At 41.8% G+C, this 25,204-nt stretch overlaps 1 protein-coding gene across 10 annotated transcripts in view; it reads left to right on the forward strand.

Moving 5' to 3' along the window:
- The window catches only part of IKZF2 (IKAROS family zinc finger 2), a 112,861-nt gene that overhangs the window by 847 nt on the left and 86,810 nt on the right, over positions 1–25,204 (forward strand). For 2 of the 10 annotated variants that reach the window (XM_017747139.1, XM_017747144.1), the window contains exons 2-3: positions 2,089–2,137; positions 2,859–2,960. In XM_017747139.1, coding sequence (XP_017602628.1) covers positions 2,104–2,137; positions 2,859–2,960 — 136 coding nt within the window. In that variant the 5' untranslated portion in view covers positions 2,089–2,103. Of the gene's footprint in view, positions 1–256; positions 305–428; positions 515–752; positions 789–2,088; positions 2,138–2,858; positions 2,964–2,996; positions 3,213–25,204 lie in introns of those variants that run through there. The other 8 variants (XM_017747137.1, XM_017747136.1, XM_017747138.1 and 5 more) reach the window with 8 other exon arrangements.

Below are 25,204 nucleotides of genomic sequence, written 5' to 3' on the forward strand. Positions count from 1 at the left end.
CCCGCATCCCCTCTTCCCATCCCGCCCCGCATTCCCTCCGCTCCCCCCGATCCCGTGGAATCCGTAAGGAACCGGTGGATCAAGTTTTACTCTCTCTCTCTCTCTATCTCTCTCTCTCTCTCTCCGCGCTAGTTAATCGCATTGCTGTAGCACCGGCTGACCTCCCTCCCTCCCTCCCTCTCCTTTTTTTTTTTTTTTTTTTTTTGCTTGGGGCTCACGGATGGTATCCCAGGCCATGCAACCCTGCACCGCGAGTTTCCCCGCCGGCTCATCCCGGAGCTTCCCGGCTCCGCATGCCCCACCTGTAAGTGCCGGGGGCGGGTTTCTGTCCCTTATCCCTTTCCCCCTTCCCGTCTCTCTTTCCCCCATTTTCTCCCCCTGCCTTTAAAAAACCATTTTCTAAAACTTTCTCCATCTTTCTGTGTCTTCAGCTCGAGCAAAACTCTCTTCCTCCATTCGTTATGGGAGGGAGGCTCAGCAGCTGGGATTTGCCATCACCAGCCTAAAAATTTAGGTGACCAAACTTTTTCTTTTCCCTGTCTTCTTACTCTTCCTCTCCCCCCTGAAGAAATAAAAAAAAAAAAAAAAAAAAAAAAAATCATCCCGTGTTTTAATTTAGGTTATGGATGTTTCTGTGTTTCTTTTTTGCCTTCCTTTCTTTTCCTCCTCCCTTCCTTCCCTTTCTTTCCTTCCACTTCATTGGCTGGGATGTTCTTTCCCTGTTGCTTCTGATGTTTCTTTCTTTTTCTCAGTGTATGCCTGCCTACCTGGACTAGGGGGAAGATAAGGTAATTTTGAAGGGCTTGAGGAAGTGGCTTACCTGTTCTGAAAACTTTTGGGGTTTTTTTGAGATTTCTTTTTAAGAGTTGTGAAAATCAGTAATTGAAGAGAGTTTGGTAGCAGCTGGGCAGGTTGAAATTTAAGTGTTATGTGCTGAATGCCTTGGGAATTTGATCTGCTTTATACCAAAGAAGAGCACAGAGAAAAGTATTTATTTATTGGGGGAAAGGCGGGGAGCGGGGGGGGTGGGGGGGGGGGGAAGAGGGTTAAGGGAGGGGGAGGGAAGTGGTTTTGGAGACAAGAAGTGAAGCTGCCTGTTTTCCAGTAAGTAATGGAGAAATTCCAGGAGCCAGGGCTAAATATACTTGGCGATCAATACAGAAATGGCTCATTGTGAATAATTTAGCTGCCTGGTGCAGTGAGAGTTTTGAAACTAAAGGCAAAAAAGAGGCCATGGAGGGAGAGAGGAAATAAAATTCTCCTCTGGTCATGTCAGATTCTTAACTTTTCCACTTAAAAGAACATAGTTATGATTATTGATCTCTCCTTTTTTTTTTTCCCCCCCACAATATATATCAAATGATAGCTAGGGGGTGTCATTCTATACAGTTACTTGGGTTTCGGGAAAGTAATAGCTTGTTCTCTGTCAGCAAAGTGCTTCCAGAAACTTTAAGATTGCTTCACACCACAAAACGCATGATCTGGGAGTATGAAATGTGATGTTTGGACCTGTACTGTGGCAGATAAATAGGGTTAGAGTGAACAGGTGTGTGTACAGGTGTGTGAGTGTGTGTGTGCACACAGGGGTGTGAGACAAAGCTGGAAACTCTGTCCAAGGGGAATGGACACGGGAGGATTTATTTTGTTTAGACCAGGAGAGAGTCTCTTGTAGTGCATGTGAAAAGAGCAATTGTTAGTTGTATCCATATCCTCAAAGTCTTCTCTGGCTGCAGATAGAACAGATAATTGATAAAGCATTACCATCACAGCTTGAACAAGCAAGCGAAAAGTCAGGGAAAAACTCTCAGATGAGGCAAAAATGTGAATGGGGCACAGAGAGAGAGGTATGGTCAGACCAGGATAATCCAGGTGCCACCTGCCCAGGAGGCAGCTGCATGTCTACTCACATAATTTACAGGAAGAGTTCAGTGATTTGCAAACGAACACATGCAGTGCACTTGTGTGTTTCTCTAAGCAGTGGTTGCAACAGCAATAAAATGGGCAACTACTTAGGGCTTTAAGTAAGTTTAATCGTTTAATGGTTGATACTGACAGGCATCTCTGAGAGTGTACTTTTCTGCCTTGCAGCACTGCACTTTGACTATGGAAGCAGAGGCTGTTGATGGATATATTACATGTAAGTAGTCATTTTGTTTGATTATTCTGAATTACTTTTCTTTTCCTACTCTCCTTTGTATAATGCAGACACCTGAAAATTTAGCTTCCTTGTGTACAGTATTTGCATTGACACTGAATTAGTAGCATTTAAATATAAACTCTCTGTATGACTGAGAAATGCATGGGGATGGGTGCCTGGGTGAGTATCTCTAGGTTTAAATATTTGCTGAGGGTGAATGAACTTTGCAAATGAGAGAGAGTTCGTCTCCAGAAATTCAAACTGCAGCCAAAAAACTTTTCGTGCTTTTTCATATGTATTTCTCTTGTTTTCTGTGTGGGGGGTTGTGTAAGGGCTCTGTTTAGCTGTCTGTTCACCCAGAGCTTTGGGGGGGAAGGTCTGTATGGTGAATTACTATTACAGTCTTCCCCTGCCCAGCCTGGATTCTCCGTCTGCTAATGAAAAAGTAATCCTAACTTAAAACCAAGCAGCTGGGACAAGATTTGCCACAGGAGTGTGTGTAAAAGACTGGTGACAGTAGGTTTGAGGGGGCTCTTAAAATCAGCCAAATGTTTACTTGGGGCCACTGAGAGTCCAGATTTTACAGGCTCTGGAAGACCCCACCAGTAAAGGAGGGAAGGGCAGGGGCGAGGGGAGCGAACAGGTTGTGGTTCTTAGTCTTTATGTATCTCTGCTGAAGAAGGGGGTACAAACTTACGGGGCACCTGTGTTGTGCTCGCAGGTGACAATGACTATTCGCCTGAAAGGGAGCACTGCGGCATGGCCATCGACCTCACCTCCAGCACTCCCAATGGGCAGCACACCTCCCCCTGTCACATGGCAGGTAGTAAGTCTCCTCTTAAGCCTGTTTCTCTCTAGCTGAGGGTTGGGTTGGTGTGGTCCTCCTGGTCCTTGGTTTGCTTACCAGGTCTTAGCCACTGCTGTTGGCATTGCTAATTACAGAGGAGGACAGGAGAGATTTTCTTTTTTTTTTTTTGGTTCTTGTTCGTGCTGGTGTCTCATCTGAACATGAACGGGATTACTAGTCTGAACTATCCCAAGGTGGCATTTGAGAGCTGGTCCTTACCTGCTCCAGGTAGGAAAACACTAGGCTTGACATGTGCTGGTTTTGTTTCCTCAGGTTTTGAAATCCAAATGGAAATGTTGTTATTGTTATTATTACTATTACTTAGTTTCCTTCCCGAAACAGCTTGAAGTAGCTTTATTTGAAAACAAACAAATTTTATTTACAAAACTATAGTTGACTATAACAAACTGAAAGGAGTTCAGTTTAGAATGTTGGGTAGAAACTGAGAGTTTCGTGAGTCTGCACATTGAGGGTGTCAAGAGCTGATAATATTTATATAATTAATTCTCCTGTTATATACGGGAGGTGGATAAACGTAGTTAACGCAATTTCATAAAAGCGACAGCCTTCATTTTCTGCGTGTGAGTGCCCTACCTTGTTTAAGTTGTTGGTTGCAGTGTTACATCAAGATACTTACCTTAGTGTAACCTCTGTACTTATAATCCAGAAAAAATGTAGTGTGCTTTGCTTCCGACATACTTACAGAGTGTTCCTCTCTGTGTGGTACTAATTTTCTTTCTGGTTTGTGTGTACTACAGGTACATACTTATCTATCTAAACCGAGGGTTAGTATAATGCCCAACTGAAATCTGTGAAAGAAAGAGAGAGCTTTTAGGGTCGCTTGCTTAAAAATGCACAGTGTATTGCTTTCAGAGTCTTTCTGAGAAAAAGATGTTACTTTCCTTTAAGAATTTTGTCCTCTTGCAAATTATGGATAAAGAGCAGTTTTATGAGCCTTTAAGCTGAGGGTTATTATGAAGATCTCTCAATTATATACATGTTGCTGGAGAATATGATTTCTAATAACGTGGACTGAACTTTATATGACAACCACTCATAATTCAGCATCTTTAGACAATTCCAATTGTGCTGCACTGGGATTCTGATATACTTTATTACGTTGTAAAAGTTTTACTACTCACTTTCTTCATTTTCTTTGTTTCCTTTTTATTAATGGGAAGGCTTCATTGGAAGGGAAAAAATATCTGTGTTTTAAATCTTCTTTATAATCTAGACTGAAAACCAAAGTCAAATTAGGAATAAAAAGATCTAGAATGAAGTCATGCAAAAGGCCTTAACACACTCAGTATTTTCATGTCCATTGTGTTAACATTTTCAATGGTTTTTAAGCTTCATTAGTTCTTTGCAACATATATGTATCTGCAGCCTTGGTAAATATTTTTTTTTTTTTAGAGGTGTTTTTTGGTCTCTCACAGGTGTCTCAAATGCTTTCATCACCGCTGCTCGGTGTTAAAGATGTGCTGCTGTTGAAAAATTAAGGGCTCTGCCTGGGTTTCCTAAGCCAAACAAAACTCAAGCTTCTTAAATTTATTGTAATTTATTTACTCTTTGCAGGCTTAGGATTGTTTTGCAGAGAGGTGACTTGTGCTGCCTTAAACATGGAAGATATTGATCAGAGGTTGTCGGCTTTTGTGGCAGCTGTTACATTGGTTCATTTAAGGCTTTTGGCCAAATCTTGAATCTGGCATGTGTAGGCTAAATCGCCAGGCTGTGCTTTAGAGCCTTCTGCCTGTTTTGTGGGGCACAGGAAATCCTTTTAAAAGTTTGGTAACCCAGGGGCCTGCACCTCTTTTTTTTTTTTTTTTTTTTTTAACTTTTTTGGGGTTTTTTTTTTTTTTTTTTAAAAGAAAGAAAAGGGGGGGAAAAAAAGTAACTCTTTTGGGGTTTTTTTTTTTGTATTTTAAAAGGAAAGATAGAGGTGGAATAGCAATATTTTGTATAAATTTAGTAGCTCCCAGTGGATTGATCCATCATCCATTGTTTTAAGTAGAGGCAGTGGCTGTGTTCTATTTCAGATTGGTTTGATTTCCAGTGGGTTGCTGCAGATTAAGTGATGTTGGCTGCCGTTACAGCAGAGCCCAGGGCATGTCATTCTGGCTGGGTAGGACTTGGGAATGGAGGAGGTGATACAGGGAGCAGATCCCAAGTATTTCGCTCCCGGATTGGTTGACAGTCATTGCCAGAAGCGCGTGGCCCTCTTTGGCTGTGTGCTCTGGATGTGCACCTGCAAGGTAGGGATCGAAGTTTTGACCTTTGTTCTTCTTGCGTTCCATTGAATTGTTTTGAACCACAGCTCTTAATTTAGTTGGAATTTGTGTCTGGCTCAAAAGGAGAAACACCAAAAGAAGGAAATTTCTTGGATCTGTGCTGAAATGACTGAGTAGTGCTCTCCCAGCAACAGCAAAATTATGTGCTGGGTAAAGAGTTTTCTACATTCATTAGCCCCTGGCAATGTGTTAGTAGTTCTGTCTGGATTACTGATGTTTTCAGGTTCTATTCCAAAAGGGTTTGGGTTGAATTTTTTGGCTTCTGCATCCTTTAACCTGTTATCAATTTCAAGTATCTAGATGGTATTTGTAGGTTATGGATGGGGATGACACTCAATTTTCCTTGCGAATGAGATGATCCTGAAAGATGAATCACACTAAATCACCTGTCATAGCTAACTGATGATCTTACATATACCTGCCTTTAGCAGAACACTGCATGTGTGTTGGCAGATGCTCTGTTCTAAAATACTTCATTGTAGTTTTATGTAAGCAAAGATTTAAAATACATATAAATAGTCAATCCGAATAGGTTGATAGATCATCTCACTTTTCTCTATAGCAAAAGATGAATTAGTGTTACACCTGCTGAGTACAGATGATATATTTACATAGCCCCAAATCTGGAAGTCCAGATTTTCTTTTGATCTTCTGTAGGAAAACTCTTACAAAGGCTGACACCCAGAGCTGGGTGTCAAAGGCTTACTCAATTAACTTTGTCTTGATACTAGAGAGTTCCCTGCGTGGCCCTAAGCCCCCCCATAGACCCCACCGAGTTCAAGGGAGTTTGTCTTGTTCCCATCCGTGAATGTTGAGCTGGGCTATAAGTGATCAGAAACCTCCGAATAGGAGCTGGCATGCTAATTAAAGGCTAATGGGGAATCCTTATAGAAGAGGCTTTAAAAAGAAATAATTCTTAGTCACCTCCCCATAATACCACACTGAGTTCTTACTACAGTTATTAGAGATATTTTTTTCCCTGTAGGTTAAAATGGACTTAGAGGAATGCCTGCTTTAGAAACTGCAGGGGCACAGTTGTTCAATTAGTTGACTCAATCATTGCTTTGTATAGGATGAAGGACACTTCTCTAAGATCACTGGCCTGGTGTCATAGGGAAAATAGTAGCAGCAGCTATTAGCATCTGACAGTCAGCAACAAAGGCAATTTCCCCTTAAATTAGAGACCTGACAGTGGGTGTCCCAGTTACCTTTCTTATCTTTGCTTTCATAGACAAAAGGAGCCCTTAAACGAAACAGAGTCAGAACAATCATAAATATCAAACCCAACATCTGATGTTTGAGACCGATTAAAATTGTGGTGCACTTTCAAGAGGTGTTTATTGTAGCTTGAAGTGTTAGTAAGTTATGAGAATTAATTCATTAAGAGAGTAAGCCATGTCGGCTGACTCTGCTGCTGAAAATAATGAGGCAGTTGCGTTTTCTCCGTGGTAGGGAATGATTGTGCTGTCTGACGAGATCACTAATTGGGACAGCAGCACTAAGTGGGAATGATTTCAGCAGTGGTGTTTAAAGAAAACTTGGGCAAGGTTTTATTATAATGTAGCCAGTACTATATTCCCAGTGATCAGAGCGGACTATCAGTTGCACTTTTGTTTTTTTGTGGCATCAGAGCCCCAAATCTTTCATGATCACTTTAATTTTTCAAGCCTGAATTGTCATACAACTCCTGTTTTGTCATAGTTGTGTAGTCCTGAGCAGAGAGTTACATGTACCGCAGCTGTATCGGCACATCTGTTGGGATAAAAAAAATGTAATTTTGGAACCCGACTGTTGGAATGAAACCGCGTGAAGTTAAAGTTGCTCCATGCCTCAGCTCCATGGCAAACAAGCCTTGTCACCACCAGAATTTACTGGCAGGCACGTGAGGCTGAGCTTTGCACTGCGATTCTTTTCTGGCTCAGTATGTGTTACGGACTTTTTAGTAGGATGAGGTGATGGGGGCTGAACCTCTGCAGGAGGCTTTTCTTTAGGGAGGGTGGTTGAAGCTGGCCAGGCTGGGCTGCAGAGGGGGACTTTACTAGTACTTTGAGGCAGTCACTCCCCTGACGTGTGCACTGGGGCATGAAGAATTCTGGCAGCCGAACTGCTGTGCTCTGAACTGGGGATTCAGGTCTCCATTTCTTCCAAATATCTTGGAAAGTGCTAAAAACTCGGACCTGATCACCTCAAGATGCTGAGGAATCTTCTTTCCTCAGCAGCCTTTAAGGAGTATGGTAGGCAGCATGGGCAGCATTTATTGGTCTGGGTATCTCCTGCCTTGGTGCAGAGAGGTGGACTTTTGACCGTCACTTGAGATGTCCTCCAGTTCTTTGTGTCTGACTTTGCTGTCTTGACACTTTGATTTTTTAGAGCTCAGCTATGGAATTGCACGATGGTGCCCAACACAGATGTACCTGTGGTTTTGCAGGTTGAAGGACAGTGAAGATGGACTTTGCCAAGATGAGCTCAGACATGAGGGATGAGCTCAATAAAGTGTGGCAGGGAACTATAAGAAGTGAGCTCCTTTGACACTTAAAAGAGCACGGTCTTTGCTTCAGTCTTTTATCCTCAGACTTCCTGAGAATTGCCAGGGCAGTAGTAGTTATCAAAGTTTTAGCCAATGCATTTAGCTTTCTTGGAGTTTGAGAAGGAAAAATATTAAATGGAAAGGTGATCATCAGGATTTTAACAGAAAGAGGGGGGGTTTTCCACACCTAAGAAACCAAAGCTCTGTAAAGTAGTGTTACACTGTGTGTTTCTTGAAAAAAACCCAACCCAAACAGAGGAAAGGATTACCTGGAAATTAAACATTTCCTGGGATGTACCTTGAATTGTTGTAGCTTTATCCACATCAGCTCAGATTTTTCACTGGTGTGGTTAAAATCATTAAATAGTTCCTCTGATACAAACTCTGGTAGGTCTGGTAGGTCAACCAACGCAGAGTAGCCACTGAAATGAGTTGGTGTTTGCATATCTGTAGCTCACACTGCAATGGTGAAGGGCTCCCGTGTATTTTTCCTATCTTCTGTCACAGTCCTGGCATTCCCTATGGAGTCAAATACTCGGCTGCAAAAACATTCCTCCCTCTCAGTGAGTGTTATAACAAGGGTGGAGTGAAATGATCAGTTAATCTCATTAAAGAGGTTTTTATTCATTCTGATGGAAGTCTCTCGAGAGGTCATCTGCCAGGGCTTTGTTGCAACACACACCTTTCTTGGGAAGCTTCTGTTATTCTCTTGGACTGTCAGGTTCAGTTAACTTTCCCTGGTACACACCCTGTTACAACACTGTGCTCTTGCTAGCTTTGTAGTCAGCAAGTTTTCAGTGTTTGCTTCTGGAATTTCAGTTCCTTTTCTCAGACATGCCAACAAAGAGAGCAATCCTCATCTTCCATGAAATAGGACACTTTGATAGCAGCTGGATGACAAGATACCTGTTGGAGAGTGTTCTGTCTTTCCCATATCTGAATCTGAGGGAAGGTGCTACTCCTGTTGAAGTCGATAGGTATCTTCTCCCAGAAAACTGGGTCAAAGGCTTGTTTCCAGTTCCTGTGAGCCACAGGCTCTGTGCAGTCCTTCAGCTAAGTGATGGTTTGCAGGTTGGCAGGACTAAGTTTTACAGGTGGAAATGCAGTGTAACCTTTGTGCAGTACTGAGGGTGAGCAGTGCTCGTCCTTCCAGTGCCAAGAGGAAGGATGCACCTTGAAGGAGTGATGCTCTTCTATCTGGGAGGAAAAGGCAGAGCTTCCTTTTCTGCTTTTTTGCCTCAGTAATCCCAGTGAATGAAACCCCTTGGAGAACCCACCTTGAAACAGGTCTGTAGAAAATTGAAGAGAAGGCTGCTGCTCTGTGTAGTAAGATCACCTGTTGCCAGCCCGGGTGAGGAGTCTGTGCCACAGCGTGCTGTCCCTTGTCTAGGGTGGTGGACACTTGTCTGGAGTCCGGGCAGCTGACTGCTGCATCCCAGTGGATGGAAGCAGAGCTGGATTATCACTGAGAAGCAATGAACGTGACAGATACGGCTCTGGGCTACGTGACCAGCGGCCCAGTTTTTCTCCAAACTCTGGTCATTGTAGGGGAGTCCCTCCATGTTTCTGTGCTTTTTTTCCCCCCTCTTGTCTTTTATTTTCTGAATCACAGAAGCCATAGATCACTTAGGATGGAAGCTTGGATGGTACATGTTAGCCTTTGTGAAAAGTAGGATTTTTTTACAATATCTTCTTTGCTTAGGGGTTATTTTGCATTTAATTTTTGCAACCCCGCAATGAGACGCATTCAGAAGTACATTAATACCAGTGCAGCTTATTTCCTGTCCTGCACAGGAATAATTGTGGTAGTCCTAAAGCACCCTGTTGTGGTGTGATTACATTAGAGCAACCACGGAATTTTAACTCTTCCCACACCACTGAGCATTGCGAGGTGTGTGCGTGGACAAGCCCCTATTCACACTGCCCAGCAAAATGTGCCCTTGATCTGGAGCCAGGTCTACATTACCGGCTTCTGCTGGCACTGCTGTGTCAGCCTGTGGCTTTGAAGAACTGTAATCCCTCACAGGCAGAGAGATGCTGGCAGAAGCTCCTGCTCTGAGCATAGCCCTGGCTGGCAGGGTCACCTGCAAGTGCTGTTACAGGTGTTACATGGGAAAGTACCGTAAAACAGCAGACACTGTTCCTGGAAAAGCATGGGGTTGATTGATCCCCCTCATTTCTGTGCTGATAGGTCATGCCAACTTCTGTGAATTAGAATGTCTTTTCTGGGTTTTTTAACTGACTTTTGCTTTCTCTCTGCCTCTTATTTTTAAAAAAATCTTTCCAGTTTGGGGGTTTATTGCTGTAACGCGGTGTGGCATTGTACCACAGAGGTAGTGGGCTCTGCGTGCATTGTATGAGCTTCTTTAGCTCATGGTTGCTCTGTGTTTGTCCTGTCCAGAGAGGTCACAGGGCTCTTGGTCTTCCCTTTGTGAAGCTCAGGTTGGTGGTCGGATCCCTGTGTCCTCTCAGGTGTGGGGGGAGGTCACTCCTGGGGCCAAACCATGCACACTGCCAGTGTGGATGGTGTGAATATCTGTGTCTATCAGCCGGTAGTGAGTGAAAAAGGCAGCAGAGTTCTCCTACACAGGTAGGAGCCCCTCTTCTTAGCGGACTGTGGGTTTTACACAGGGCGCGAGCCAAGGAATCTGATTCACTGCAGACCTGTCTCTGCTCTCCCCACCATGGTGTCATGTTACTTGGAGAAGCTGCACAGACTGGTTTTTTCCAGCCTCTTTTCCTGCTGTGGTATTGGTACCACCTGTGAGGCTGCTCTGGGCACAGGTGTAATCACTGCAGTAGGGGAGAGAGAAGGGGAAGATTAGTGTGAGTATTCAAGTCCCTGCCCTGTCTCTGGCCCGGAGGAGGCCTTTGGAGGACTCGGTGTTACTGTCCACCCTGAAACTTTGTGCAGTGTGGATAAAAGACCCAGCCACATCTTGGTTGCTGCTCTTGTCAGGCCCTTTGTCCTGGGGGTTGGACGTCTCAAATGTTTTTCAAAGGAGGTAGGACATCCTGAAGTACAGAAAATCTATTCACCTTGTTGCTTGTCCCACCTATCATCTTTGTTTCTTACAAATCTTCTTACGAATGTGAGGAGGTAAGGCGGGCTGTGTTTCCTCTCCAGCTAATGGAAGATCTGGGCAGGGCTTACGAGAGAGATGCTCCGTTGGCAGTTAAACCGCATACATGACAAAGCTTGACATTCCGATGGGCAGATTTTCTTGTTTATCCCCTCTGTTCCTCCACTTCAACAAAACAAGTGTTAGACTAAAGATATCTGTGCTGTGACCTTCAGCACCAGGCTGGAGTTTTCTCAGCTTCTTTTTAGTGATGTTTTCCTTGCATTTCCCCCCAGCCTCTAAAACCTCCCAGTTCCATCAGAAGAAAGTGATGTTGTCCTGGTTTTTCTCAAGGGGCATGTGTTCCCTCAGTCCATGAAAATTATGTTGGTGAGTGGCACAGAAAGCTGGCTGGAGAACCCTGTGATATGCTCAAGTCCATGGTAATTTTTCTCATAATTACTGTTTGATTTGGGAATACCTGTGTGCAGTTCTATGAGAATTCACACCTGATCTTTCCTAGATGTCAGCTCGGCTTTTGGACATTTTATGATTCCCTTTGTAAGCAAAGTTGCTCTTTTAGGTAATGATCTAGCCATAAAACACAAACTGAGAGAGTTTTTGGTAACTTTATCTGTGCATCATTTAAACTTCAGCAGTGTGAATTAAACGCCTATTTTAGTCCAAGGAGCAGGAAACAGGATGGCGTGAATTCCCTTGTTTTGAAAATGAAAGAAGTTGCTTCTTTCTGTATGAAAACATCAAGTCTTTTTACACAGAAGAGGCATGAGGTCTATTCTTTTGAGGAAGAGTAGCTGTACTCTTAAAGTTGTGGATGGTTTAGAAGTTTCCAGGAAAGAGGGGCAGTAGACTGAAGACCTTGTTCTGGTTAGCAGCCAGGTCTGTGATAGAGGGAGACAGTTCAGGCAAAAGAATGAAATGGCGTTTGGTTTTTAATCTTATTTCTTGAGAAACTGATATCCTGCAGGGTTTGCCTTGTTGAGATAACAGCCTCTGAAGGAGAATAAATCTTATTAATTAGCAGTTTTGCATACTGCTTTTAATTGTCCATTCCTAGGTACAGGCTTTGTATTGCACATGCGCTGTTGTGGTAAGGGGCCTCTCTCCTGCATCCCTGGAGAGTCTGCAGGGATCTGGCACCAGTGCAGAGTCTGCCTGAGTACAGAAATATTTCAGAATACACCGTTGGGCCTTAAATTTACTCAGTGCCTTAATCCTCATCACCTTTCAGATTTAGACATGTCCTAAATGTAGTTGTGAGTAATAGTTTTACGGTTTAATCTCCCAAAATTGGGTCAACCTTACCAGTTGTTTTGACCTTGTTACCAGCACAGGTAGTTCCTGGGTGAGTCTAATACATCTCCAAGCAGCTGTGTGAAACAATCTGGGGCATCAGCTTTACTTGAAACCCCCTGTTGAAATTTTCTCCCTAGCTTAAATACACAGGCCTCTCTCTCTATCACTGTAGGATATTATCCTTTGGATAATCTATTATTCTAGAGAGTAATACAAGAATATCTCCTTGTTATATCATGCTTTTTCCGTTTTAATAGCTTCACAAAGGATACCAGTTGAAGAGATACAAATGAGTGGATAAAATTTTAGGCAGAAGAGGTGGAGAAAAAGTAGGGAAATTAATCTTAGTAAGAATTCAGCTCTTATAGGTGGGAGGCAGCTTCATAATTTGTATATGTGACTACAAATTGTCAGAGTATAGGTAGCTCTCAAGAGTTCAGAAGAATGATGTGCTAGTTGTATATTTAAGGGTCAAGTAGTATATGACGTTAGCAGACTGTGAGAGCTCTGTGAGTTTATTTTTGGCCTTCTTTTAAATTTGTATTCTACGAATTGCAAAATTTATTTTGCCAAAATCCCATGTGCTTACATGTGAATCCCAGAGTGTTCTCATAGTCTAAATGCTGTGACCCATCAGCTGCCCCCAAATTACCTAATATCAAGTAGAGAAGGTTGACAGCCAAAGAAAAAGGTAGGAAAATGTGTCCAGCCCTGGTTTCTGACAAGCCTGTACATGTGCACTGCAATAATACAAATGGAAGGCACTTAGAGAGGGTTTTGGTCACATACAACAGAGAAGTACAGGCTTGAAAAATACTAGGAAAGTGCAATTCTTATGAAATGAGGAAGCCAGAAAGAGGAGAGAGAGGTATGTGAATTGTGCCTCGGCTGAAGGAAAAAACTATTGAGCGCCGCCCTTTTCAAATGTCAAACGCATGGGAAAAAGTTGTTGGAAGCCAGTCTCTGCTAAGTTTGCTGCTTGCAAAACCTACTTTTTTGTGAGATGTTTGTGCAAAATCACCTTTCTGGTCTGCCTGTGAGACCAGACATGACTCAGGCTATCAGCACGTAGCATGGCTTCAGGTCGCTGTCTTACTGCTTTTGCTCTAAAATGCTATAAGGAAGTGTTTGCTTTTTTTCTCACTTTTAGAGTGCTTCATTCATTTAATGTCATTAGCGCTATTGTTACTTAAATTTACCTTCTGACTGGTAGCCGTTAAATATTAATAGAGAAATCGATAGTAGTGAGATTTTTGCTCAAGTAAATATATATCACATATGTACTCAAAACCAAAGCAAGCTGCAGTGCATTCCAGGAAACAATCTATAGTGCTGCTCTGTAATGTTCTTCCTCATCTTCATGTCAGGTTGTTTTATCTGTGTCCCAGCTCAGCCATTCCTGCCCCAGAACCCTGGCTGTTCTTTTTAACAGCCTAGAACAACAGAGCCTTAGGAAAAGAGTAGAAGAAGTGTTTTCACTGTAGAAATGTGAGTGATAATTGCCATATAATTATCCAAGGTTCCTTAATGACTGGATGCAGGGAGATCCTTAGGTTTGATGTTGTGTCTGGTAGACAGCACCCCTGCCAGAGACTGCTGTGCTAGAAGAAGAGAATGGCACTGGCTGGAGGCAAACCCAGCCCTTGCCAGCATTTGGCAAGGGGAAAGTATTTTTGAGAGAAGATGATGGTTTAAAACCATTTAAAATCACTGCCTAATAACAACAACAACAAAAAAGACTGGGCTTAAAATGGCTTTGGAGCCAGGCTTAAGTTCGTTAGAGGGGAATAGACAAAGGTATGAGATAGACGGCACAGCCATCATGCACAGGGCAGTTTATTCTCCATTTTGGGTCTCTGCAGCATTTTCTTGTGCAACTATAGATGGAATAAATCTTTGTAGACCATTGAAGAGATGACCCTAATCAATTGTTCTGGCCAGGTGTTTTGGAAGAAGGAAAGCTTCCTTATGAGTCAGTAACGAAATTTCAATTTATAATTACGACTGTAGTTTATAATAATAATGCTAATTATATATATAAACAGTTTAACCTACTATAATGTAAAATGGTAACATTTGCTGAGCTTTGGCTGCTTTCAGATGGTGAAAATGTGCTGGTGGTTGTTGGCTGGGATTCAGAAACATTTGTCAAAATTTTGTGTGCTATGTGAACAACAAAATTTTGTGTGGATTAAGCAATTATTAATTCTCTCCCATTATCTGTCAGATAAAACTACAACTAACTCATTAACCAAAATTAATTGTAAATAAAGCCGATCTGTTGTTGAGGAAACTAGTTAGAACGGTAATTGGGTAATGATGATGCATTTAATTTCAAACTGCAGATTTAAAAGCTACTCTTTTTGGCAGTGATAGCGCAAGGTGTTCTGAAATGAAGCAGGGTGCTTGTCACTGTCATTGTCCTCTTAATTAATGCCACCAGGACTGCCTGTGTTTTGAATCTAATTAGTGTGTCCTGCAGAGCACTTGGAAATGTCCTGATTCTGCTCACATTGAAGCCAGTGGTTAAACTGTTTTGTTACCTCTATGACCAGGAGTTAACACAGGAGGAGGCTCTGTGGAAGTGGTGGTGTAGGACGTGGCCCACTGCTGGGTTTCCTCCTGCAGCAGCACATCCTCATGCCTGAGCTCTGGGAATAGTGGCTGTGCTTTGGGATTTGCTACTGACTTGCCATGGAGATAAATCTGGAGTTTCAGGCCAACAAAACTGAATTGTGACTCAACGTTTTAAAAATGATTGAGTGAGTAATTTTCCATGCAGTTTCATTACAGTATATTTTGCCCCAAGGATTATTTACTGTAGAGTAACTTCCAGCATGTTTTCGCTGCTATTTGTAACACTGAGTTTTAATAAGAAAGGACTTGTTTAAATAGGATAATGTTTTTACCCCAATTTGCCCAGTTCTAATGGTAAAATTAGCATCAGGAATAAAGTCAGCAGTTTTACCTGTTAGCCTACATGCACAATTTCTTGATTATTTTTAAACGCTGATTTTAGAATGTATTAAATGCTATTATGAAATGAGCACAGTTTGTTTGATTTTAGCCAACTACCATTTCAATAATTAACAAAGAAATAGGCATTGGGAACAGAATATATGATTCAGGAGGGCCAGCAAGTCGATCAGACGGATGAAGCACCTCTGCTATGAAGAGAGGCTGAGAGAATTGGGATTGTTCAGCCTGGAGAAGAGAAGACTGTGGGGTGACCTAATTGTGGTGAGAAAGATGGAGAGAGACTATTTACAGGGGCCTGGAGTGACAGGACAAGGGGGAATGGCTTCCCACTGCCAGAGAGCAGGGTTAGATTGAATATTAGGAAGAAATTCCTGACTGTGAGGGTGGTGAGGCCGTGGCACAGGGTGCCCAGAGAAGCTGTGGCTTGCCCATCTCTGGAAGTGTTCCAAGGCCAGGTTGGACAGGGCTTGGAACAACCTCTGATAGTGAAAGGTGTCCCTGCCCATGGCAGGGGGTGGGATGGGATGGGATGGGCTTTAAGGTCTCTTCCCACCCAAACTGTTCTATGATTCTCCTTGTTCTATCATTTGTAATCACTCTACTGATTTTTTTTTTTTTTCTTCTGACTTGGTTTAGAGGGAATTACAGAACTGAAGCATCGACTTAATCTTTAATGTTCCTACTTACCAGACTTGAAGGGAATATAGAATAGATACATTTTACCTATTTTATTTTTAACTTTTTCTCTGTGAGTTTTTTTTTTCTCTTGTGCTTCCTGGTCCATGGGGAGAAAAACCCTACGAGCATGTTTTAGTTACATCACTAATATTAGAACTGAGTAATCGGGTGGCTTTGGCAGCAGTCTCGTTTATAAATTGTTGGTGAGCAGATGGCTCACCAAGTTGGCATGCCAGCTCCAAACTTTCACAATCATGAGTCAAGTTTTAAATCGCAAGATTGCCTTACATACCATGAGTTTTTTGGTTTTTTTTTTTAATGTGTGTTTGTTTAATAAATGTAATTCTTGATGGATCTTCTCATTCCTGAGCTGTGTTTTGCACTGAAGCATATATTTTCAGGAGTCTCTGGCTTTGGGAATGCCTTTTTTTTCTTGATTTAATGAAGTGGAGACTTTTTTTAGTCACTTATCTGAAAATCTTGCTGCTAAGAAAAACTAATAAATGTCAGTGTAAGGGACATAAAAGTGAGACTTTTCAATCCTGGCTATGTCAAACAGTTCAAATGACTGAGATCATTCACAAATGAACTTAAAGCAACTTTTGGTTTGTATGCACAAATAGTTTTTAGGAATAATTTGCTGGTATTTGTTATCGTGGATATGCAGATCTGTGCCAATTTGTTTGTTTCCTGAGTGCAGGGCTTGAGTCATTAGGCAGCATCGAGTACAAATGTTACGTTTTGAAATGCAAGAGTGAATATTTTCTGTAAGCAAAATGTAGCAATAAGGAAACTGGGCCAAGCAGGAGTGCTCAGACATTCTCCCTGTGAACACAGTGAAGTTCCAAAAGGGTCAAATCTTGATCCACTTGAGAATTTGGACTAACATTACTGGAAGAGTTTCTGCTTTTTTCTTTTTCTTTTTCCTTTTTAAGCTATTCCTTTAAGTAAAATTAATATGGTATATGTGGGTTATAATTCATTGTGGGACCTGTTATGGAATGATAATTAGACCTTATTTCTAAATGATTCCACACAAAGTGTGCTGTTGTAAATGCTAAACAACTGTGTTTCATCCATAATCATGTAATTGGTGTGTGCAGCTAATTAGTGTGTGTTCAATTTAGGCCCAGATTTTTTGGAAATGTCTCCTGTTCTGGTCCTGATTTAGCAAAGCTCTTAAACAGATGATTAACTTCCATTGGCTTTAATAGGACTTAAGCACATTCTTAATCAGGGCCATTGTGTCAAATCATGTCTCTTGGTGACAATCAGAACAACCTGCCAGAGCCGTAGTAAAAATATCTGTAGGTCCTTCTTAAATTTAGATTAATCGTTTCTTTAATTTGTGAAGCATTTTGTTTCAGAATTTCAAACTCTGTGTAGGTATCTTTCTCTCTCTCTCTCTCTTTTTGAGCAAATGGTTATTGTCACAATCTAATTGTATGTGTAAAGTTTAAAGATTTTAACTAGCTTGGCAGGCTGTTTACATCAGATTTGTTCAATACACCTTTGAGATGGAGAAGAAGAAAATAGGCATCTGAGAGTGCCTCACTGGAATATAAATGTCAGTGCTGATAGATATCTATGATAGAAAATTTGTGTGGGAGTAATAATTTGGTAATAAAATAGGTCAAATTAATTTTTATGCTGAAGGGGATACCTTACAATAACCATTTTGTAATTTTATGTTTGACAGTTTGCTCTGCATTATGTGGATAGGTGGAGCTGAGATAATGTAATCCATTTCCAGTTGTAAACAAGATTGCTTTAAGAGCTGCAGTAGTAAGATGCATGTTGGCTGACTTTAAGCTGAAAGGTAATTGCCTCTGAATATTAATGTGCATGTGGGGATTTTGTTTTTAATTCTGGGATTTCATCTTTGCCCTATAGCAGCTCTGAAGAGGCCCTTGTTTTCCCAAACCCCACTTTGCTGCTAATTGAAGCTGATGGCAAGTGTTGAATTTTGGGTCCTTTGCTTTTATTTTATGTGGCCTGTGTACCTTGGAGAATGCTGCTTTCTTTGGCTGTTATTTTTTTGTTAACCACCTTTTGAGTTGAGGATTTTTGGAGATGCTCTTGCTGTCCTACAGCAGTTTTGAGTAGTTCCTGGGATGAAGGAGAAAGGATGGAATTGTAGGTTATGGAAAAGGGGAGAAGTTGCTGCACTAATTAAATTGGAGCCTCTTAGAGAAATGAGAGTTAAGGTGCTGATCCTGTGCTCTGTAGCTGGCAAGCTTTCTCATGAGTAATTTAGGACCTATCCAAAGCCCACTGCACTTTGTGGGAGATTCTCTAATTCCACATACTTGTGGAGCAGACCTCTATCATGGGGGCAAGTTGTAGGTAGTGACAGGCACAGTCTGGGGGAACATCAATGGACTGCATTTGTATTTGAAATTGTTTTAGGCATGGAAGGCTACAGCCAGATTACAAGCAAGCTGTACCTCAGCTTTCCATTTAAATTCCAGCCCTTGGCTTGTACAAGCTGTTCCATTACCCACTGCTTACAGCGAGGCTCCGCACAGGGAACAGCGGGGCTGGTGTTGAGCAGGGTGTAACAGCAGCTCTGCTCTGGACCAAACTGCAGCTGAACAGTGCCACAGGAGCTTGGAAATCTGTTGTGTGCAGGGCTTTAACCTGCACATGTTTTAATGGCACTGAGTGTGTGGGCTGTCATTAGGGTGTGTTAGGACTGTTTAAAGGTGTTACAACTGGCTGGTGCCCCAGATACCCTTCTAGCTGAGATGACTGTTCCTAAGGCAAGCGTTCAAAGCAGAGTTCAGCATTCCTTGTTCTCTGTGGCAATGCCAGCATTTTTTCTGAAAAAAAAACCCAAATAACAAAAAGGGGTATTTTTAGCTTGGATCGATTTGCTGATCCAGTTTAGTGCACGGTCTCACACAGTGAGAGGGTGGTGTCTGTGCAGGGATGGGAGCTCCTAGCTCTTCTTCTGTTTCTGCAGAGGAAAAGGTACTCTGAGCTGTGCTGGCACCTGGCAGAGGTCATCAACTGTGTGGTCAACAAGGCAGCCAGTTGGCTTTTCTGCTGCCTCTGACCCGGTGCAAGGGGTGGTTGCCTCCTGCAGAGGGATGGGGCCAGCAGCTCAGAGGTGCTGGGTTCACAACCAGCCCTCACAGCTTGCCTTTAGCTCACAGCTCACATTTGGGCTCTAACCTCATATAACACCTTTAGTTAAACAGTCGTGGTGGTGTGAGTGGGAACCACTGAACAGAGACAGACTTGAATCTTCCATGCTCCTGCACCTTCCACAAACTTTGGGGTATTGAGATTTTTGGTTTAGAATGATTTTTAAATTCAGTGCCCCATCTCCAGTGATTTGGTCTGACACTTCCTGAAGTTAAGGGGAGTCTTGGTGGTATTTCAGTCATTTTTGCAACATGATACTGCTTTGTAGCAAGGCTGTTCTATGGATGCCTTTGCTAAAAAATTACTTAGCTACAGAAACATTTGACTGTAGGCTGGTAAGCAGAAAAAGTGAGGGTGTGTGGGTTTGTGAATGTATGTTGCCCATTAAGGAGTCTCTCTCAATGCTGGGTGCTTCATTACAATGAGAAATATAACATGAAAGAATTCTAATAACTAATTAACTTGTTCACTAATGGATCAGGCATTGCCTTAAGGGCAATAGTTTAATAGAGTCCGTTTAATGAAAGTTAACTGGAGGTATGTCCTGTGGCTATTACAAACTTTGTTTTATAATAGCATGTATTTTTCAGTAGCTCCTTGCCATGCTATAATGTGGTTGGAGTGGGAGAAATTAGAAAACTGGCCGTTTCCCGGCAGATAGCGATAAGTTTCTACTCAGTCAGAATGCTCTATACAGATAGGTTTATAATTATTATCCTAAGATTGATGTTTTTGGGGGGGAGTGTAAATTTGTGCAGCAGTAATCCATTAAGAAATCAATAATCATTCCATCCTGAAATGCAGTTTCTCTGCAACATTATAAATACACACCAAAGATTTGAAACTCTGCCGGTTTCCCCTTCTCCACGCCCTCCTCCTGCTTCCCTGAACTCCAAGTTCAATGCCCTTTGTGTTGGAGAAGCAGTTATGTGGTGGGATTCTTCTGTCGGGAAAAACAAGGGTGGTAGTATTAGCAGGATCCTGAGAGACAGTAACACTTTTTAGTGTGATCTCTGCTTTCCCACCAAAAGTACCCTTTTTATCTTGGGGAAATTCCCCCTCTCCTCTGCCAGGGTTTCATCCCTGGTAGACGGGGATGGTGAAAATTCATGCCTTGTTCCTCTGTAGAGAACTGTGGAGAGGAAGTATTATAGAAGTGCTAAGTCGTTGTATGTGTACATTTCCTTTTCCTCACTCCTCCTCGTTCAGACTTGGTTCTTCATGTAACAGTTCAGAGGCTTGGCTATCAGAGACCAGAACATCCTGCAGAACTTCCCTTTTTGCTCTGAATTCTCTCCAGCTGGGCAAACACATTTTTGAATTGCTGCTGTAAGTTATCCCCTGATCTAGAGAGCTGGAAACCTACTTTATCTCAGAGTGAAGGTGATTATAACTGATAAATAGTAGCTGAGTGAGGAAGAGTGAGAGTATTATTTGTGGTTCTTTGTGGAGGAATAATTATATGGAGTGAGATGCTGGGTCATCCTGATTTTGATCTTGCAAGGAAAATTGTGGATGGAGCAGGGAGATGCTATTGCTGCAGCAAGTCACAAAACATGGAGTATTTCTAATATTACATTTCCATGTCTTTTATTTTCATTATTCCTCTACTTTGTTTTTGTTAGAGCTGGTTGAAAAATAATTTCTTATTTAAAAAAATCTCCTTTTTCCATTTCAGTTTAAATTACTATTAATTTTAGCCAGCTCTGCTGTTGGTTAAAAAAAGGGGCATTTCTTAATGGCAGAATTGTGTTTTACACCCATGATAGTTGTTCAGGCCTAATTTCCCTCTTTGTCCTCTGTCCCAAAAAAAGCATGCTTGGCTTGGTGTGGGTAACTCAGATACGCCTTTTCCTCCTCTGAGAACATTGTCATCCAATGCATGGACAGTCACCAGCCTCTTCAGCTTTGAGAGGGAGAAAAAACAGTCTTTATCACATCTTTGCTTTTGAGATTTGAGAATCTCAGGTTATGTCCAGAGGTCTAACGGGTGTAAAGTGTGAGTTTTGGCTATGGTTTGGTGTATGTGTGCTTTGGCTTATTTTGGAATACCCACATGGGTAGAATCATACATGTATTTTAGTGTTTGCTGACAGGGAGTGTGGGTGAGCTGGTGATGAACAAAACTGGACACTGAGAAGCCAAGCACTGATTCTCACCTCTGTAGTTGCTCTAGAATAGTCCAAGGCTATTGTCGTGGTAAATTCTCTCACTGTGATCCTGTATGGAAAGAGCTTTCACACATGGCTTGACTGTGGGGACACTTGCCTTCCACTGGTTCTCACTGGAGAGTGCAAAGTTGGATGCTAATAGGAAAAGACCCAGATGTCAGCAAAAGAAAGATCTCGTCGATTGTGTTCAGTAGGTTTTCATTCAGCATTGACTTCTTGTCTGGTGAATTGGATTTTTTTTTTTCTTTAAGGCCATGAACCCCATACCGGGTACTTTCTATCAATAAAGAATACTTCTTCATTTACCTAAAACTGTCCCTCTCTTGCTCAGACACTGGTAGGATATGAGTTTAGCAAGGACTGACTCTTTGTGGGTTTTGGCTCTTCTTAATTCAATACCTTGTAACTGGCTTCACTTCTTTGGTCTTCATACTGATTAATGGCTTTTATACATCACTGACTCTTCATTTTGAAAATCTCTTTTTTCTTTTTCTCCTCTGCGATCAACTTGTGATACAGACACAGCAGCTGATTGACAGCTGATTTTTCTGCAATGATTTGCTGAAGAGTTCATGCAAATGACATGTGGCTTTTCAGCGACGTAGGAAGACTTTATCACATCTTTTTCTTTTACCCATTACCTTTTTTTTCCAGTGGTTTGCAGAACAGTGAGCGCTAAAAGCCCAGTATCAGCTCACAGGATGCCGAGTTTAACAGATAGGGCTTTATTAGCTCTCGGTTGCATTTGTCTTTACTTCACAAGTCTCTATTTAGAATTACCTGTAAGTGGTTATTTTCCAGTGTGGTTTTCAAAGACAAACCACTTTTTTTCTTATTGTTGTTGCTGCTGGTTTTTTTAACTACTAAAAGCTCATCACCATACATATAACTCTTATGTGTCCACTGATACCTTGAGTGGCAAGTTACAGAAATTGGTGTAAGTGGCTTTTCAGAAAGAAAATTCTTCAAAGAGAAATATTTAACAAACCGAACAATTAAGAGATGCCATCTCAATCAATAAGTTAGAGTTAATTGGCTGTGTACAAAGCATTTTTAAACAACTTCCCTGAAGAGCCTGTGTATTGAGCTTAGAGTGCCTTTCTAGTGAGGCTATTTTCAAAGGCTGGTTTTGTCTAAAAAGTGCTCATTTTCAATATTCTTTTTTTCTGATTTCCAGACTGAATGCCATCTTGCATTGCAGCTATGGGTCTCACTGAGTGAATTTAAGATTATTTTGTAACATCTTTTAATTTCTTCCTTTGTGTGTGTGTGCCCTCCTAGGAGTATCCCGTGTTCTAGTGACTGCAAACTGCTGGTCTAAAAAACAGTCAGCAGCTGCTCTCAGCCTGTGGGCAATAACAGCACTGCAAACGTGCTGTATTCAGGTGTCTGTGTCACCTCATTTTTCTATTTCTGTTAACTTTATCAAAGTGCAACACATTGACCACAAGCCACGTGTTGGGACCAACGGTCTTAAACTGATAGTTCAGCCTCATACTTGTAGAGGTGTCATAAACCCTACTGGAATTAAAAGGAAAAAAGAACTCCAAACCCCCTTATTAGTACTATCAGGTTATGGATACATTTCCAAAAGGGTATTTCATGCCAAGCCTTCAAAACCCTCCTTAATGATGAATAGGCGTCATTCTCTGAACTTTCAGAGACTGGAGGTGGGAGAAGAGCTTCCTTTCTCTTTTAAGCAAGAGCCACCTGTCTCTTTGGAATGCCTCCCTTGGGATGTTGTAGGGCTGACTTTTAGAGAAGGCAGAGGTTGCTAGCCCATTTATTTCCGAGTGGATCAGGAGTACATGCAGTTAGACATTTGGAGAGATGGTCCAAGGGACTTGGTCAATGGCATGCGGTGAGACAGTGACCAAGCTGCACACATGCTGAAACGCCTGTCTTCCAGCTATGAGTTCATTTCACCAGACCAGTGTTTCTTGCTTTGTGGGTTGTGTAGAACTGTTAAATGTGTTTAATGAAGCTCCCTCCCTATTTGTTTTCCTCCACCCAAATGTCACCTGGGGAAGTCAAGGTAGATGGTAAGAACGGAAGAAATCACTAGCATAAAATCTGTAGAACTGAGTAATTCAAAGCAAAATACTTTCGTAATGCTTTTCCTGGGAATTGTTCTTCTCTTTTGACCCACCAAAGGTCCTCACTGTGATTTGTAAGCTGGAGGACTGTGATTCTGGGTAATAGTCCTCAAATAATTTGAGCAATGCTGCATTCAAATGAAGAAATGTTAATAGATCTTATTCAGGCTGATTCTCCCTTGTGCGGTTGGGTAAAGGAGTGGGGAGTAAGTCATTGAGTAGGTACATCTTCCATTCAGCAGGCGCTGCACATGATGGGATTATTAGTATTTCTAAACTAAAGCCCCTGACAGATCTTTGGATGCTTAAAGCTGTTGTGATGCTTTACCAGATGGTTCAGAAACTCAGACTGGAATATCTCATTGGCTGGTGCTGAACAATGACATTTCAAACCCACACGTTTGTTTGGATTTTAATTTTCAGGAGGATTAAAGCTTTTTGGGATATGGGCTGTCTCTTTCCATATATATGCTCAGCACCTTATGTAGTTTAGTTGCTTTTGCAGTGTCTTTATAATTAATCATATTACTTATTACAGAGTATTTGGAACTGTTGCACATTTTTAGCCATGTGGTCCAGCAAAGTGCAGACAGGGATAAGTGTGCAAGTTGTTGCCTCATTTAATGCAATGAGTGTGATAACTGTGCCTGCTTTGTCTTGTATCTGGTAACTGTGTGAGCAGGTGATTATGCTGAAATGTGCCACTTTTGATTCTGTATCCCTCTGTTCTTTTCACTTCTCAAATCTGAAGCCTCAGTCCTGTCAATACTAATGTGTTTGCATAACTTGTACTCAGTGCAGTGTTGATGCTTATTCCTGTTAGAGGTTGAACTGTTCAGTCCTCACTCTACTAAATACATTGAATGAGACCCCACTGCTCTGGGGAGAAGATCAAAGGAAACTGGTTGGGTTTTATTCCCTTGAAGTCCCACGACATTTTGAAAACAGGCTGGAGTGTCCCTCTGGCAAAATCTAAAATATTTTTAGGGCCTTCCAGATTCAGTCCTGCCTGGCTGCCAACATGCCTGTCCTGGTTAAAACTGGGATCTTTCTGCTACTTCTGAACTGCCTTGGAGCGGGAATGGGAGTATTACTATTCAGTTCCCTTCTTAATTCCTTAGGGCAATGATTGCTGTTTTGTTGTGCACAGATAATATCAGGTAGAGGTAGGTTACTGTGTGAAAATGTGCACAGATCATTTTGGGAGCAGGGGAAGGATTTGAGCTTAGTGTTTGAGGAATGGAGAACTTGTTTATAAAGCTTGTTTAAACAACAGTGTTAATGTACCTTCTAGAAAGCAGTGAACCAGGATGCTTTGTTGACAAGTCTGGGAGGTTTGGCCTTTTTTTGTCCCTCTCTTACCCCTGACAACTCAGTTAAGAGAATAACATTGGTGGGAAAAGAATTCAGTTATGTTGAGAAGAAAAAGGGCATTTGACATAATTATTTTTATGCGTTAGACTGGTACATTCTATCCCACTGTTCTCCATATGATTCATTCTATTTGTGCATGACTGTTGCACAGTATTAAATAATGTGCCTTTTTTTTTTCTGTTAAAGAAGTATTCCCCTAGCTTGTCTCAAAAAGCTGACACATGTTCATTCTTCACTCAGGGAGTTCTGCATCTGTCGACACTTCAGACATAATCAGTTTAGATTTCAGCAGCTGATTAGTGCTCACCTCTAACCAAACTCAGAAGCTGTTCCTCCAAATGGTAACAAATAATATCCTAATTAGTCCTCTGCATAACGATAGCAGGGGCCTTAGCTGAAAGCTACTGCTCTCGGAGGCCTTTCTGTTCTAGTCCACTGGCTTTACAGACTGTTGGATCAGCATTTATGCTGAGCTTTTATTCCCCCTGCCTTAAAATGCCTTGCAGAGCAATTAATTATGCACCTGAAGATAGGCATTAGGCACGCAACAGTATTCCACACACAGTTATGAACGTTTC

This window comes from Corvus brachyrhynchos, unplaced genomic scaffold (genome assembly GCF_000691975.1).
Source record: "Corvus brachyrhynchos isolate BGI_N302 unplaced genomic scaffold, ASM69197v1 scaffold671, whole genome shotgun sequence".
In the NCBI taxonomy this organism is placed as follows: Eukaryota; Metazoa; Chordata; class Aves; order Passeriformes; family Corvidae; genus Corvus; species Corvus brachyrhynchos.